Genomic DNA, 18,037 nt, shown 5'->3' with positions numbered 1-18,037 from the left:
CATTTTCCAAACCAGGATTCAAGCCATCCCGTGAGAGATGTGTCTACTCCTGAATTCTCAGCCAGTTCCTCTGCTAAAGTAGTCAATCCCCGTAAGGCCCGAGTAATTGAACCATCAGGCGCAGTATTATTAGGAATAAAGGTACAACACCTTCCTCCTAACATCACACACACACACCCTTTTTCTGCTAAAATCATATCAAGGGCTATTCTGTTCTCCCATGCCATCCTACTTGTCGCATCAAGTTGTTCTGATATTCCTTTAACCGCATCTCTTGTATAATTGATAAATCGCGTTGATTATAGAAAATGTAATTTATCCAATCTACATTTTTATTAATTGTTACCAACCAAAAGAGAGCTGACTCAAAGCCTGCTGCAATCTGGTTACGAGCCTTGAATTCATCAGGTACTCCCCTAGGGACTCCTACCGAGTCGAGATAAATCCTGTCATCAAAAGAAGTGTCTAACAGTAATCTCTTACCCCTTCCCTTTTTCCCTACGATCTTTTCCTTCTCAAATGCCAAGGTAAATGGAATTGCCAATTGTACAATTGCACATATCCCTCTCCAATCCGGAGGTAGGGTGGGTCTCAATATTTTGCCTCCACAGTACCACCACAGATCCGCTCGGGGAACCTTTAGTGCTGAGTAGTTCCCTCCCTTCTCCGTTTCGGTAACATTCTTAATCTCTGTACATAATTTCAGCTCCCCCAAATCTCTCGACCGACTTGTACCTTGCCTGCGCACACACGACGTGTGATTTCCAACTGCAGCGGAAAATGTGGGGGGAACGTTTACATCTTTCTTCTCCAAGGGAGGGAACATCAGAGATAGGGAGGTACAATTCCTATCATTCCATGCAGTCTCATCCTGGTACAGGAGAAAGTGAGGTCTGCAGATGCTGGAGATCAGAGCTGGAAATGTGTTGCTGGAAAAGCGCAGCAGGTCAGGCAGCATCCAGGGAACAGGAGAATCGACGTTTCGGGCATAAGCCCTTCCTGAAGAAGGGCTTATGCCCGAAACGTCGATTCTCCTGTTCCCTGGATGCTGCCTGACCTGCTGCGCTTTTCCAGCAACTCATTTCCAGCCCATCCTGGTACAGGGCTATCATACATTTCATGCCCTTCCTGTCTCGCTTCCACCCGAGCGGAAAGGGAACCACCTGGGCCACTGGCCTACCGGAGGCACATGCATAGCAATTGCTTTTGTTCAGACTTTTTACAGTATACTTTACCCATTCAACCCAGGCATTTGCATCCCCGTACCCAGTTTCTATCTCGATGGTCTGTTTCAAGTCTTTTACCTCTATAATTTTTACTACTTTAGGATCATCGGGAGGGGTGAAATGTTGTATCTCATTATCCAGTAATTCTACCCGTTTTCCCTGTCCTACGCTAATTCGAAAACAACAGCCCACGAACTCCTTCCCATTTGTTTTCATTTCAATCCCAAATGTTTCATTTAATTGTATCTCATAAGTGCACCCCTCCCAGAATTGCTTCGTGCCATGTGGTTTTCCTTATCGTTAAGTATGTTGGGTTACACTTCTTATCGAGACAATCGCGAGCTGGTCGGAAGGGGGCCCGGTGTACTGTGACGAGACCATTATACCAGGTACCATCCCCGAGGCCATCCCCATAGGACTTAAGATGTATCTCAGAGCTGCGGTACTGTCTTTGATTAGCTACATCCCCACAATTTACTAAGCCGCATGCATCAGTGTCTATTACTTGTGGATTATCAGACTCAGGAACCGTTAATAATACATATGAAAATGATATGTGACAAAATCCCAAAACTAAGAGGGCTAGCATCATAACTCTAAACATTCCCAGTATTCTAATCATCATGCTGAAGCACAAAAAGGCTTAATATACAATCTTACAGAAATAATCCCGCGCTCGCGTCGCCACTGTATAGTCAGTTACTCAAAGTCTCTTTAGTCTGAGCTTTAGCGGGTCTTGCGTTGATTCGGCTGTCCAGATTTCTTCCTCAACTGGAGGGTCTACAGGCCCTTTGATCCGAGTGTAATGAGTCCAGCCTTTTTCCGCCGTCCTTATTGCCGTTTCGGTAGTCAAAAGAGCCTGGTACAGCCCTTCCCTGTCCGGCTGCAATTTAGTCTCTGTCCATGATTTTACTAAGATCCAATCACCCGGCCGGATGGGGTGAACAGTGAATTCAAGGGGCGGAGTCTGTGCCAATAGACCCTGTTTTCTGAGGAAAGATAAAGAGGAGGACAAGCCCAGTATATACTTCTTTAAAAACAAATCTTTAGTTTCGGGAATTGGCAATTCTCCATTCATTCCCAGATAAGTTAGTCCAAATAAGATTTCATAGGGGGATAGTCCCAAATCTTTCCTTGGGGCTGTTCGTACTCGCAAGAAAGCTATAGGTAAACATTTGGTCCAAGGGAGTCTGGTTTCTATTATCAATTTAGAGAGCTGTCGTTTGAGTGTTTGGTTCATTCTCTCAAATCTTCCTGATGATGGCAGGTGCCATGGAGTATGGAACTCCCAGGAAATCCCCAACCCCTTCATTACCCCCTGTAACACTTTAGAGGTAAAATGAGTTCCTTGGTCGGAATCTATACGGTTCACTAGCCCATATCGGGGAATTATGTGCTCTAATATTGTTTTAGACACCCCATTCGCAGTGGCAGTAGCTAGGGGGTATGCCTCAACCCAACCAGATAGATGATCTATTATGACCAGCATATATTTTAGTCTTCCTACTCTAGGTAGTTCAGTATACTCTGGAAGGGTCTCAATCCTGGGTCTCTTCCTCCTGGGGCCTGTTTTCTCAAGACTTTTTTATTTACCTTTCTGCATATTATGCATCCCTCACATATTTGCTTAGCAATGGTATATATTCCTTTACATCCATATTCCCTAAGAACTAAATCACACATTGCTTGTACTCCCCAATGACTGCCTTGGTGTAGGACAGCCATAATCTCCCGCATCGTCATTTTGTTTAACATTTCCCTTCCATCAGGTAACTTCCAATGCCCGTCTGCTGTTTTTGTAGCCCCTAAATCTCTCAATTCTTTTTCTTCTCTTTCAGTAAATATAGGAGTTTCCCTAGGACCTGGGACAGTAGGTATTAGGGAATGAATCACCACTTCTTGTGGGTTCAGGGCGGCTTCCCTAGCCGCTTCATCAGCTAATCTATTTCCCCTAACCTCTGGTTCATTTCCTTTCTGATGACCATTTACGTGCACTACGGCTATCTCTCGGAGGAGTAATAGAGATTCCAAGACCCGTTTAATCAATTCTTCATGAACTAATTCCTTCCCCCGACTATTGATCAGTCCTCTTTCCTGCCATATCTTTCCGAAAGTGTGCACAACACCAAATGCATATTTAGAGTCAGTGTATACTGTTCCCTCTTTATTTTCTAATGCCCTAAGGGCTCTTTCCAATGCATAGAGTTCGCAGGTCTGAGCTGACCACCCATTCAGCAACCTTCCTGCCTCCACCACACTACCTTCTGTCCCATCTACAACTGCATACCCATTATGTCTTTTCCCTTCAGTCACCCGGGATGATCCGTCTATAAAAAGTCTAGCCCCTGCATGAAGTGGAACATCTCTCAGGTCCATACGGATCTTAGTTTGGTATTCAATAATATCAAGACAGTCGTGCCCTGGATTCTGAGGAGAGTCTCCTTCCCCTTTCCAAAGAAAGGCAGCTGGATTTAAACAATTGTCAGTGACCAACACTAGATCATCCTTTTCTATCAATATCGCTTCATATTTCAAAATCCGCGAGTCTGTCAACCATCGCCCAGCTTTTTGGTTTAAGATTGTTCTCACTTGGTGTGGGGTGCTTACTATTAGGGCTCCCCCAAACGTAAGCTTTCTGCTTTCCTCTACCAACAGTGCAGTGGCAGCCACGGCCTGCACACACTCAGGCCACCCTCGGGATACTGGATCCAATAGCTTTGAAAGATATGCTACTGGCTATTTCATCCCTCCCCACCTCTTTACAAACACTTTCTGTGCCTCTCTCAACAATTCATCTAATGGTTTTTCACTCCATCCTTCTATCTTCTGTATCATTCTCTGTATGTCTGGCCATGCTTTTGTCACAAAATGTACTTTCAAAAGACCCTGTGCCACTGGGTCCTCAAGGTTCATTCCAGAATATTTCCACATTAAGTCCCTTAATCTTTGCAAGAAAGCTGAGGGAGTCTCATCTTTCTCCTGTCTAACTTCAAAGGCTTTAGTTAAATTCTGTGACTTCGGAACTGCCTCTCTTATTCCTTTTAGAATCAGGTCTTTCAATTCCCTCATTTCTTCTCTATGCTCCGGGTTTTGGTTTTCCCACTGGGGGTCTTTGAGGGGAAACTTCACCTCTCCCTGTCCAGCATCCCCATCTCCAATCGGGTGTTCCCTGTCCCATATTTTAATAGCAGCTCCCCGTATAAGTCCCCTTTCCTCCCCAGTAAATAGTATATTCAAAATAGACATTAACTCAGCCCAGGTATACAGACTGGGCCCCAGAAATTGATCAATTTGTTCAGACAACCCCACCGGATCCTCAACCAGGACCTTCATTTCCTTTTTAAATGTTCTGACCTCCCCACTGGTGAGGGGGGCACTTACAAACCCAATCTCTTTGTCCTCTATGGGTACCTCCTGAAGGGGATAAGTCGTTACATTCTTCCCCTTTTTCTTTTGTTTTTCCCCCTTAGACTTTGATTTAGATTCTCCGGAAGCCTCCTCTACATCTACTGTAGCTTCCCTTTCTTTTGCTGAGGATTGAGGGTCAGGAACAACAACATCCCCATCCACCGTCCCTTCGTCCTCTTCTGGTGAATCATCTGTTCCCTGTCCCTGTCTGTCTGTCTCTCCTCCTTCCCCATGTTCACCTAACCTGATTTTATGGTACGGGGGGGCAAACAGTTAAGAGGATCCCAGGGACTAGGTGGGGCAGAGGGGGAATCCTTTGTCTTTACTACCATCATTCCCAAACTGCCCTTCCAACAGGACGTATAGTCTGCCTCCTCTTGACTAAAAGGTTGTTTTCCATTCACATACAAACCTAAATACTGACAGACCCAATCCTCGTCTGAACCATACTTTGGCCAGAAGACAGCCGGATGAAGGATTGGTTCTTTGGTCCATACTAAACAACAATATTTAATCATTGTCTTTTTATCTTTTGTCCTTGTACGAGTATTACTTGTCCAATCCCGCAACATCCTCCCCAACGGACTTTCAGGAGGAATGTTACCAGGGACTCTTTCGTCCTTTACTCCGTGGCAGCTACTCTGCCTACCCCCCATTTCCCGGGGCCCTCGCTAGTCCCTCAGCGAGTAAATACCTCTTTTCCCGGCCACCAAGGCAATACTTAAAAGTCAGGTTTCTTACCTTGGTCTGTGCACAGAGTTGCCTGGCCCCTTTTGCCGCCGTATCGTCTATCGAGCTCCTATCACTATCTGATTCAGATGTCTCTCTTGTAGGATTCACACCAGTCACCCAAGAGAGCAGACCAAACCGGGACACGAGACCGCTCCTCAATGGGGAACGGGACGCGTCTTCCCAGCGTCCAAGGCCAGCCACTCCCCCTGGTGATGGAAGAAAAACCCAGACGAGCCCCCAATTGTGAGAAACATAAGCTCACTCACTTCAATAATTTCAGTCCGAGACCAAAAATCCGAACTAGTAGTGCCGCTTTATTTGTACACTTGCAAGTGGGTGCAATGTCTAAAGCCAGGTAAGACAATGACAAATGCACATCAAATCCAACAAACTCTCGAAATTTATACAGTTTGAATCCCCATATTTTTTTCTTATTCCATTGTTTGCCCCCTCCTCCGCTTACGTCAATCATTTCCTTAAGACTGATCCCACAACTTCTGTTTATCCGGCCTTGTCAGTGACAAATGTCTATCTCTGCCTCCCATAAGGTTGTTTGACGTCATCCCATCCTTTGCTTACCATTATCTACTCCCTCCATCTGCGCTGCCCCTCACAGCATCTGATCACTAAGCCCTTTTAATTGGGGTTTGTTCCTGTGTCTCTGTACAAGTGAGAAACCTACTGTCTATAAAGGCCTTTTTTCACAGCATTTTATCTAGTGCCTGTATTTCTACCATTGTTCTGTAATCACGTCTCATGCTAAGTCCTTCCTCTATGTAATTCCCATTTTTGCTAACTCAGCTCCTAGTTGAGAAAACAATCACAGACTAATGTGAATTCATTTACTCTGTATCAGAACTTATAATTTGCAGAAATAACATCAATTCACCTATATCCCACACAGGGTTTGTGTTGGGGAATACGGAGTTAAGTGTTGGTTGAGTCTCGTGAGGGGATTCTTGTTCTTGCTCGTCGGGGTGGGTGGGTGGTACTAGGCAGGACCTTATGCCCGAAACGTCAATTCTCCTGCTCCTCGGATGCTGCACATTTTGACTTTGATCTCCAGCATCTGGTGTCCTCACTTTCTCCTCCCTGAAGACAGCACAGGTAGAGCAAGAGGGTAGGCGCCCAGAGGTGGAGTGTGTGGACATTGAGGTGCAGGGAGTAGGGACCTGGGAGATGGACAAGTAGCATGGTAGGTTAACAGAAAGACTGGGTTATGAGAGAGAGAAGATGTATGAGGAATTGGGGCACAATGTGGGGGAAAAATAGGGCATGAGTTGACAAGATGGTTTAGGGCAATTTTGAGGGTGTGGGAAAGAGGGAATTGTGAGGGTGGAAGAAGCGTCAGTGGAAGTAGAGGCATGGGGTAGGCATGAGAGAGCACCAGGATAAGGGTTAACTGGTGGGAAAAAGAGGTCATAAGAGAGTGGATGGGTGAGAGCCCTGATGGGAGGAAAAGAGGCTATGAATAAGATGGGAAGAGAGGGTACTGGTATGGAGGACAGGCACTAGAGTGAGAATTGAGGGAACAAAGGAAAGGGAGAGAAATCGGGTAGGGAGAGGGCATGGGAGATGAAAGAGCATATTGGAAAATGGTGGTGGACAAGATACCAATTGAGGAACTGGGGAGGTGGTGTGTTGTGTGAGGAGAACACTGGAACTCAAGCCTAATTACTCAGCAAGATGGACCATATATAATCACCAAAATGGTCAATTTGTTCTCTTTTATTATTGGTGATGAGAACAAAAGAGACTTTCAACAGGCTTTTCCATAAATTCAAAATATAACATTTATTACAGGCAAATATATTCTTCAAACAAATGACCAAATGCTTATCAATTAAGCTACAATGTGAATTAAATATTGTGTTGTCTTATAATGACATCTGAATATAAACTATCACAAGCCCCTCGTTAGATCACTGGTTTGTTATCAATGTGGGGTGTCCATTATACTGTCTCTGACGTGACACCAGTGATAAATTAATCTCTTGCTGTACAGGCCAGCTGGACTCTCTCCTCTCAACATCCAGTGATACAATGACTGATGTATGTCACAAAATTATTGCTTTATGTTATGTTCATCCATCAGTCCTAAACTTTTCCATAACACAAATGCTGAACAATCAAAACAGCACCAATGGTCAACATAGATTTTGGCTCAAGTACACCTCTAACATTGTGTTTTGCAAATAATTAAAACATTTTATTTACAGAACTAAACTTGGCATAATTGCCCATTCCAACATCATTGATTTATTGAATACCAGGTGTTGACATAATGAAGGGTTTTGATTGTAATTTAGCATGTAGCTGAAGCATTATCTGAATCTTGCCTAGCATTTTATCAAACTCTTGTCTGCATCAATTGCTTTGGTAAATTGTAATATTTTTGAACAGTACTTTTTAATATTGTAAGTTTTGTGCAGTGGAATGTATGCTTACATTGAAGGTTATTGATAGAATAAGCCATGAAAAGAGAAAGGTTAGTTGCCCGGCTGTTCGGGTTTTGTGGACTGACAATGGGTCTTTAAATGCCCCATTAATTAACTTTAATTGATCAATAGAATAACAAGATTATACTATTTGCTGTATTTACAGTAAACATCTTCATGCATGTTTTGTTCAGGACGCATGAAACTACTGATTCTATTACGTTAGTTAAACTCCTCATACTCTACTAAAAAAAAGTTAAAAATCACACAACACTAGGTTATAGTCCAATAGGTTTATTTGGAAGTACTAGCTTTCAGAGCGCTGCTCCTTCATCAGGTAACTAGTGAAGCAGGATCATAAAACACAGAATTTATAGCAAAATATCATATGTTCATGCAATTGAAACAATATATTGAACAAACTTAGATTGCTGTTAGGTCTTTCCTCTTTTAGAACCTGCAACCCATTGGAAAAGAGGAATGGCTTAACAGCAATCTAGGTTTGTTCAATATATCATTTTAATTGCATAACACTGTGATCTTTTGCTGTAAATTGTATCTTATGATTCTGCCCCACTAGTTCCTTTATGATGGAGTAGCGCTCAGAAAGCTAGTACTTCCAAATAAACCTGTTGGACATAAATGTGGTTTTGTGTGATTTTTAACTTTGTCCACTCCAAGTGAAGTAATAATTTGGGCAATGTAACTAGGTCATTTGGTTACTACTCAAATGTGCAGAAATCAGTAACAAATTACATTTTTAAATGCACTTTGCTTAGAGGCACCTCAGTCCACTTTACAGAGGACACTATCTGAACAATTTGCAGGAGGGATAAGGCCTTCAAATCCATGATCAACGAGCAGCATGAACAGCACTCTCTTGGTGACAGAGAGAGGTGACAGTGGAGACGCTGAAGGACAGAGTTGCAGTGGACAGGGACACAATGGCTGAAGAAGCAGACGTGTTCAAGTAGAGGAAGTTAACAATGACAAATAGGCCAGTGATAGAGGGACATACATTCAGGAAGTAATTGGAAATAAGGAGGGACATAATCACAGAGGAGAAATGTGATGAAATTGATTCCCGGGAACAATAAAACATCAGTGGATCTTAACAAAGATAGGAGTAATGAGGATGTGGACTACTGTGAGTAACATCTCTGCTAATAAATTGTAGCTCAAGGATAAAAGGTGGTTCGTAAATAATTGGTGTATCAGATTAGGATTTCAACAGGAATGATGGGATGTTACAGAAGTAAAGGAAAGCGGTCAGATATAAGGGAGAGAGCAGAGTGCAGGATCCAACAGAATGTGAAGATGTTGCATTTTTGGTCTTAATCTCAAATTAGGCAGATTGATGTAAATGTTGCTGGTTATTCAGTTGCTTGAGACAATTAGAGGAGGAAGTTGGTTCATTGAGGCTTTAATGCTGGAGAAAAGTGCAGTATCCTTGGAGACAATGAAGGAAGCATGCTTGATGTGAAACAACACCAATCATTTGTCAGACGTCTTTTTTTCCTTTGTGCGTTTGTACCAAAGGCACTTGTCCTATTCAATGGATCCTGTTAACAAAAGAAGATTTATGATAGTTATGCTCAAATTTCTAACCTAAGGAACTTGACTCTTCTTGAATTAATCCTGATTTATTCGCTGCTCATTGGGATTCATCTTTGTCTACTGCACAGTATGATATATTCAGGTTAGGTAATAAATATCGGTGCTGAAACTTTATTGCTGGAACAGCACAGCAGGTCAGACAGCATCTAGGGAAAAGGAGATTCGACGTTTCGGGCACATGCCCTTCCTCAGGAATAAATATCCCCTTGCTTTCAAAAAACCTGAAAAACATTTTCATGTAGAAGCCAGGAACATATGCTTTTGATCTGGAATATATGATTTGTTCACCTCTTACAGGGCAGAACGAATAATGACATTTTCCCACCCAGTACCTATGCATTATTCATCCCAAGAAAATTAAAATAAAAAGTTGTGGGAAAGGCTTTGAATTCCTACTATGATATACATTCAACTAACTGAGTTAATTAGTTGGATGAGTTCAGCTCCAACAACATTCACAATTCTTGACACCATCCAAGACAAAGCAGTCTGGTTGATTGGCACTACTTCCACAAACATCTACTCCCTCCACCATTCAATAGCAGCAGTGTGTATCATCCATGAGATGCCCTGCAGAAATTCACCAAGGATCCTTAGAACCTTCCAAACCCATGACCACTTCCATCTCGAAGGTTAAAGATAGCAGATACATGGGAAACATCATTAGATGCAAGTTACCCTTTAAGCCAATCACGTTTTTCACTTGGAAATGTATCACCTTCCTTCTTTGTTGCTGGGTCAAAGTCCTGAAGCTCCCTAACAGCATTGTTGGTTAACCTACAGCATATAGATTACAGCGGTTCAAGAACACAGCTCACCTTTTCAAAGGTAACCAGGAACGGGCAATAAATTCTGACCCACATCCCATGAATGAACTAGAAAAAATAACTTATCAAGAGTCTTTAAAGTCTGGTTAAGATGGTCACTTAATTCAGGTAGACAAACCATCAGTCACCAATCCTACATAGAACATAGAACATAGAACATAGAACAATACAGCACAGAACAGGCCCTTCGGCCCACGATGTTGTGCCGAACTTCTAACCTAGATTAAGTACCCATCCATGTACCTATCCAAATGCCGCTTAAAGGTCGCCAATGATTCCGACTCTACCACTCCCATGGGCAGCGCATTCCATGCCCCCACCACTCTCTGGGTAAAGAACCCACCCCTGACATCTCCCCTATACCTTCCACCCTTCACCTTAAATTTATGTCCCCTTGTAACACTCTGTTGTACCCGGGGAAAAAGTTTCTGACTGTCTACTCTATCTATTCCTCTGATCATCTTATAAACCTCTATCAAGTCACCCCTCATCCTTCGCCGTTCCAACGAGAAAAGGCCGAGAACTCTCAACCTATCCTCGTACGACTTCCTCTCCATTCCAGGCAACATCCTGGTAAATCTTCTCTGCACCCTCTCCAAAGCTTCCACATCTTTCCTAAAGTGAGGCGACCAGAACTGCACACAGTACTCCAACTGTGGCCTAACCAAAGTCCTGTACAGCTGCAACATCACTACACTTCCTCACCGCGACATTGTCAGTGCCTGAAGGGCAGCATTATCATCCAGAGGCATTCTGTAAGTGGATCGAAGATGTGCCATGATGGCCAAATGAGGCTGGCACATGTTGGAAACCATTGTCCAAGGATGTGAGGTGCATGTGACTGAGACATCAGTACCAGGTGTTCAAGATGGAGGTCCAAAGGAGTAAGCAACATGCTGGAGTCACCAGGTATCCACTCTGACTTTCATGTTGGGAATTCTTGGCTTCTAATTTCTATCCATCCCATGTATGATAAGAAGCTGTGTATTTATGAGGTGAGATTGATGAGGGTCGTAACGAACAATAATCCTGATTAATAGGCATCCTAGCATTTCCTAGTGAGAAAATCATCTCAACGTCTGGAACTCTGTTGGAAAATGCTGGTGGTTGCACCAAGCATTGAGTTGGGCTTTACTCAACGGCTCAGATTTCTCAACATAAACAACATCACCCAGGGCCCTATAAGAATCTGCCCGATAGCTTTGAGAGAATGAATATATGTCAGTCCTGCTAACAGGTTACTGAAATCAGAATAGTACATAAGAATCACAAAATGTCAACATGTGCCGTGGCCTAATGGTAGACTGCTTAATGCTGAGTTATCAAGTTGTGGGTTCAAGTCCCACACAACGACCGGAGCCCCAAAAATCCAAGCTGATATTCCTGTGTAATACTGAGAGAACACTCCCTGTCGCTTTCACTTTCCCTTCCCCCCAACTCAGAAGTTTGGGGGGAAGGGAAAGTGAAAGTGACAGGGAGTATGGAGTTAAATGGAAAGATATGCAGCAGGATAGCATGTGTGCAGGAGGATTTAACCTTGAGGCAGACTGGGAATGCAGCAAAAAGGAAGGATAATTTAGGACATCTTATGACTTCCAATATCTCTAATGATAAAGTTAGAATTGAGGCACTTTACCTGAATGCTCGTAGCATTCGTAACAAAGCAGATGAACTAATGGCACAGATCATCGTAAATGATTATGATGTGGTAGGCATCACAGAGACGTGGTTGCAGGGGGGTCAGGACTGGCAGTTAAACATCCAAGGATTTTCAACTTATCGAAAAGACAGGGAGGCGAGCAGAGGGGGCGGAGTTGCCTTGTTAGTTAAGAACAAAATTAAATCTATGGCACTGAATGACATAGCGTCGGATGATGTGGAGTCTGTATGGGTGGAATTGAGGAACCACAAAGGCAAAAAAACCATAATGGGAGTTATGTACAGACCTCCTAACAGTGGTCAGGACCAGGGGTGCAACATGTACCGGGAAATAGAGAAGGTAAGGTCACGGTGATCATGGGAGACTTCAATATGCAGGTGGACTGGGTAAATAATGTTGCCAGTGGATCCAAAGAAAGGGAATTCATGGAATGCTTACAGGATGGCTTTTTGGAGCAGCTTGTCATGGAGCCCACAAGGGAGCAGGCTATTCTGGACCTAGTGCTATGTAATGAACCAGACTTATAAAAAACCTTAAAGTAAGGGAACACTTAGGAAGCAGCGATCATAATATGGTAGAGTTCAGTCTGCAGTTTGAAAGATAGAAGGCAAAATCGGATGTAATGGTGTTACAGTTAAATAAAGGTAATTATGAGGGCATGAGAGAGGAACTGATGAAAATAGACTGGAAGCAGAGCCTAGCGGGAAGACAGAGCAAAAATGGCAGGAGTTTGTAGGTATAATTGAGGACACTGTACAGAGGTTCATCCCCAATAAAAGAAAGATTATCCGGGGAGGGATTAGACAGCCATGGCTGACAAAGAAAGTCAGGAAATGTATTAATGAAAAAGAGAGATCCTATAAAGTGGCCAAGAGCACTGGGAAATCAGAAGATTGGGAAGGCTACAAAAACAAACAGAGGATAACAAAGAGAGAAATAAGGAAGGAGAGGATCAAATATGAAAGTAGGCTAGCCAGTAATATTAGAAATGATCGTAAAAGTTTCTTTCAATACATAAGAAACAAACGAGAGGCAAAAGTAGACATTGGGCCACTTCAAACTGATGCTGGAAGCCTAGTGATGGGAGATAAGGAAAGAGCTGGAGAACTTAATAAGTACTTTGCATCAGTCTTCACAGTGGAAGACATGAGTAATATCCCAACAATTAAAGGGAGTCAGGGGGCTGAGTTGAGTATGGTTGCCATTACAAAGAGAAAGTGCTAGAAAAGCTAAAAGGTCTTAAAATTGATAAATCTTCTGGCCCCGATGGGCTACATCCTAGAGTTCTGAGGGAGGTGGCTGAGGAAATAGTGGAGGCGTTGGTTGAGATCTTTCAAAAGTCACTGGAGTCAGGGAAAGTCCCGGATGATTGGAAGATCGCTGTTGTAACCCCCTTGTTCAAGAAAGGATCAAGACAAAAGATGGAAAATTATAGGCCAATTAGCCTAACCTCGGTTGTTGGTAAAATTCTAGAATCCATCATTAAGGATGAGGTTTCTAAATTCTTGGAAGAGCAGGGTCGGATTAGAACAAGTCAACATGGATTTAGTAAGGGGAGGCCGTGCCTGACAAACCTGTTGGAATTCTTTGAAAAGGTGACAAGTCGGTTAGACTAGGGAAACCCAGTGGATGTGGTCTATCTAGACTTCCAAAAGGCCTTTCATAAGGTGCCACATGGGAGGCTGCTGAGCAAGGTGAGGACCCATGGTGTTCAAGGTGAGCTACTGGTATGGATTGAGGATTGGCTGTCTGACAGAAGGCAAAGAGTTGGGATAAAAGGTTCTTTTTCGGAATGGCAGCCAGTGACAAGCAGTGTCCCGCAGGGTTCAGTGTTGGGGCTGCAGCTGTTCACGTTATATATTAATGATCTGGATGAAGGGACTGGGGGCATTCTAGCGAAGTTTGCCGATGATACGAAGTTAGGTGGACAGGCAGGTAGTACTGAGGAAGTGGGGAGGCTGCAGAAGGATCTAGACAGTTTGGGAGAGTGGTCCAGGAAATGGCTGATGGAATTCAATGTGAGCAAATGCGAGGTCTTGCACTTTGGAAAAAAGAATACAAGCATGGACTACTTTCTAAATGGTGAGAAAATTCATTAAGCCAAAGTACAAAGGGATCTGGGAGTGCTAGTCGAGGATTCTCTAAAGGTAAACATGCAGGTTGAATCCGTGATTAAGAAAGCAAATGCAATGTTGTCAATTATCTCAAGAGGGTTGGAATATAAAAGCACCGTTGTGCAACGGAGACTTTATAAAGCTCTGGTTATGCCCCATTTGGAGTACTGTGTCCAGTTTTGATCCCCACACCTCAGGAAGGACATACTGGCACTGGAGCATGTTCAGCAGAGATTCACATGGATGATCCCTGGAATGGTAAGTCTAACATATGAGGAACGGCTGAGGATCCTGGGATTGTATTCATTGGAGTTTAGAAGATTAAGGGGAGATCTATTAGAAACTTACAAGATAATACATGGCTTGGAAAGGGTGGACGCTAGGAAATTGTTTCCATTAGGTGAGGAGACTAGGACCCGTGGACACAGCCTTAGAATTAGAGGGGGTAAATTCAGAACAGAAATGCGGAGACATTTCTTCAGCCAGAGAGTGGTGGGCCTGTGGAATTCATTGCCGCAGAGTGCAATGGAGGCCGGGACACTAAATGTCTTCAAGGTAGAGATTGATAAATTCTTGATGTCACAAGGAATTAAGGGCTACGGAGAGAATACGGGTAAGTGGAGTTGAAATGCCCAGCCATGATTGAATGGTGGAGTGGACTCGATGGGCTGAATGGCCTTACTTCCACTCCTATGTCTTATGGTCTAACATTGCACTGTCAGAGTTGGATAAGACATTAAGCTAGGACTCCATCTTTCCACTAAGGTCAATGTAAAAGATCTCATTGCAATATTTTTAAGAAGAGCAAAGATGTTACCTCCAAAGTTCTGATCAGTATTTTACCTGTCAATCAACATCACAAAAATGGATTGCTCATTATTAGAATTTGCTGTGCACAGGTTAGCTGCTGCATTTCCTACATTATGACAGCGACTACATTTCAAAAGTACTTCAGCTGTAAAGTGCTTTGAAGCATCTGTGGCAGAGAAGGTGGCTGAGATCCTGAATGAGTACTTTGCATTAGTATTCAACTAGGAAAAGAATATGGAGGAGAATGAGATTAGTGTGGAGCATGGTAATTTGCTCGGGCATTTTGAGATTAAAAAAAGTAGTAGTATTGGGTCTCTTGAAGAGCATTAAGATAAGCCCCCAGACCCCGATGGAATCCACCCCAAATTATTGAGAGAGGCAAGAGAGGAGATTGCTGGAGCCTTGACCAAGAACTTTGTATCCTTGCTAGCTACTGGAAAGGTCCTGGAGGACTGGCGAGTAGCTAATGTTGTTCCTCTTTCAAGAATGGAAATAGGGATAGTCCAGGAAACTATAGATCCATGAGTCTCACGTCGGTGGTTGGGAAGCTATTTGAAGGAATTCTGAGGGATAGGATTTACACGCATTTGCAAGAGCATGGCTTAATTAGGGACAGTTAGCATGGCTTTGTGTGGGGCAAGTCATGTCTTACTAACTTGATTGAATTTTTCGAGGAGGTGACAAAAGTGATCGATGAGGGTAGAGCAGTGAATGTTGTCTACATGGATTTTACTAAGGCTTTCAACAAGGTTCCTCATGGTAGGCTCATCCAGAAGATTAAGATGCGACTTGGCTGAATGGATTCAGAATTAGCTTGCCCATCGAAAGCAGAAGGTAGTGGTGAAAGGGTGTTTTTCAGGCTAGAGGTCCATGACTAGTGGTATCCACAGAGATCTGTACTGGGACCTCTGCTGTTTGTGATAGATATAAATGATATGGATGAAAATGTAAATAGGTGGGTTAATAAGTTTGCAGATAATACAAAGATCGGTGAAAATGTGGATTGTGTAGAAGGTTGTCAGATGATAGAGCGGGATATATATCAGTTACAGGTATGGGTGAAGAAATGGCAGATGGAGTTTAATCGGATAACTGCGAGGTGCTGCACTTTGGGAGCTCAAATGTTAGGGACAAGTATACAATTAAAGGCAGGACGCTTAACAGCACTGATGTATAGAGGGATCTTGAGGTTCAAGTCCATAACCCACTGAAAGTGACCACACAAGTAGCTAGGTAGTTTGCTTGCCTTTATTGGTCAGGGAATTGAGTACAAGAGTCAGGATGTCATGTTTCAGCTTTAGAAGACCAGGAAGGATATGGAGGCCTTAGGAAAAGTGCAGAAGAGGTTTACCAGGATGTTGCTTGAATTAGAGGATATGGGCTTTAAGGAGAGGCTAGAAAAACTAGGGTTGTTTCTCAGCGGAGGCTGAGGGGAGACTTGAAAAAAGTCTATAAAATGATGAGATGCATAGAAAGGGTTGATAGAATATTTTTCCCAAGAGTTGAAATGTCTAACACTATGTGGCATGCATTTAAGGTGAGGGGGGGAAAGTGAAGCAAAATTATATCAGGCACTCTAAATTGGTTTGGGCAGCTTTCTGGCGTGTGTGGCATGTTTCCTGATCTGCCCATATCCATTGAGACAGAGATAGGCAACATCTAAATTTTGTATATTCACCTCACTTACTGAATTAGCTTTAAGCCAAACTGCTTCAATGCTACTCTCATCCTCCATGCTTATTAGGAATCTGAGCAGCGGGTTACAAACAGCATAGTTTTCCTTCTGTTCTTAAAGGCAGTCTGTTCCTCTTAAAGGGAAAATGCACTCAATTACTGAACTGCTGCTGGAAAAAGTCCTACAATAGAGAACTGGAAAATAGAACATGAGGGCAGTGAATGGACTCCAGAGTTAATTTGTCCATGCTGTAGGACTTTGTGGTGGAGATGGACAGGGATCAGGAGGCCCTCAATGACCTCTCTCACAATGTATATGGAGAAGGTGACCAGGGAGGCCAACGCTAATGTCTGGAGCACAAAACCTAGTCGCTGTGTCACAAGGAATCTAAATGACCTTATGCTGGTAGTCAAGTTCAAACAATTCATCTACATATGATATCTTCTGCTCAAACCTCTCACATTGACAAACGCATCACAAACCTCATCCCTCCAGCCCTCGGTACTCAAGGCTAACATCCAGATACCTCACCTTCACATGTTTCTAATGCCAATCTTGCACCCAGCTCCTGCTGCTTTCTCAGACTTCTAGCTATTCATATGTGGCAGAAGGATTACCCAAACACAGTGCAACACTATCCCCAGATATTCTTCTGCTTTCTTACAGGGCACAAAGTAGAAAGAAGCAGAGCAGAAGCAGCGGAGACAAGCCTCTGAGCAGCAGAAGGTTCTCTGCATCATGGGGCTGGCAGTGACTGACCATTTGCCATTCCTAATTGCTGAGAACATATGTCCCTTTTGAAGTCCAAGCTCACCTTCATCTTCCCTGGACCTGGTAATGATGGTCAAGCTGCTAATGGTGTCACCACAAAATTCATGCCTTCTACTCCACCTCACCTTTTCTGATTTTCTGCTTTTAGAAAAGAATTGCTGCCTGTCCAGCCACAACAGTCCCAGGAGGAGAGAGAAACAGAGAGAGCAACACTTCATCGCTGATGAAGAGGTCCAGTCACTTGATATAGCATTCATAGCCACCAGCTCCAATGCAGATACCGAGCATATCTCCATGGGCTAGCTTGGAATTGTCATCTGCACCCGATGAATCCCCAGATACAAGTGAGCTTCTGTCACACTAAGGAAATGGATGGTCTGAGTGTCACTTCACTGGAAGGTGAGGTTACAGACATGTCCTGGTAGAATGTCTGACAATATAAAAGCACCAGATCAGTTCCTTCTGTTGTAGGTTGATGTGCATTACCCTACACAAAGAGGACATTTGGCTTCTACCTTGCTGTGTGCAATGGCATTATTGATTGAATTTAATGTCCCAGGTCGTCTTCCCCATTATTCTCACCTGAATTTCTGAGGCTTCTCTCTGATAGCCACTCCTGACCTAAAACTATATCCCATATGTGAACACCTGCTCTGGTGAGGAAGTACAATATATTGCTCTCTGTGAATGATGCAGGATAAGGCATTCTCAACACTGGATTCTCTATGATCGTCAATGAGATGCCCAAACACAGGACAC

At 43.3% G+C, this 18,037-nt stretch overlaps 1 protein-coding gene across 4 annotated transcripts in view; it reads right to left on the bottom strand.

The window, feature by feature from the left end:
* Nucleotides 1-8,334: 8,334 nt before the first annotated feature.
* LOC122554483 (P-selectin-like) overlaps nucleotides 8,335-18,037 on the bottom strand; it is a 62,805-nt gene continuing 53,102 nt past the window's right edge. For all 4 annotated transcript variants that reach the window (XM_043699585.2, XM_043699586.2, XM_043699588.2 and 1 more), the window contains one exon: nucleotides 8,335-9,366. In XM_043699585.2, coding sequence (XP_043555520.2) covers nucleotides 9,353-9,366 — 14 coding nt within the window. In that variant the 3' untranslated portion in view covers nucleotides 8,335-9,352. The remainder of the gene's footprint in view (nucleotides 9,367-18,037) is intronic.

The sequence above is a fragment of the Chiloscyllium plagiosum genome, unplaced genomic scaffold (genome assembly GCF_037043375.1).
Source record: "Chiloscyllium plagiosum isolate Xiang-an unplaced genomic scaffold, Cpla_swu_hap1 HiC_scaffold_9, whole genome shotgun sequence".
NCBI lineage: Eukaryota > Metazoa > Chordata > Chondrichthyes > Orectolobiformes > Hemiscylliidae > Chiloscyllium > Chiloscyllium plagiosum.
The sequence above is the reverse complement of the archived record's forward strand: the minus strand, read 5'-3'. Positions and strand labels throughout refer to the sequence as shown.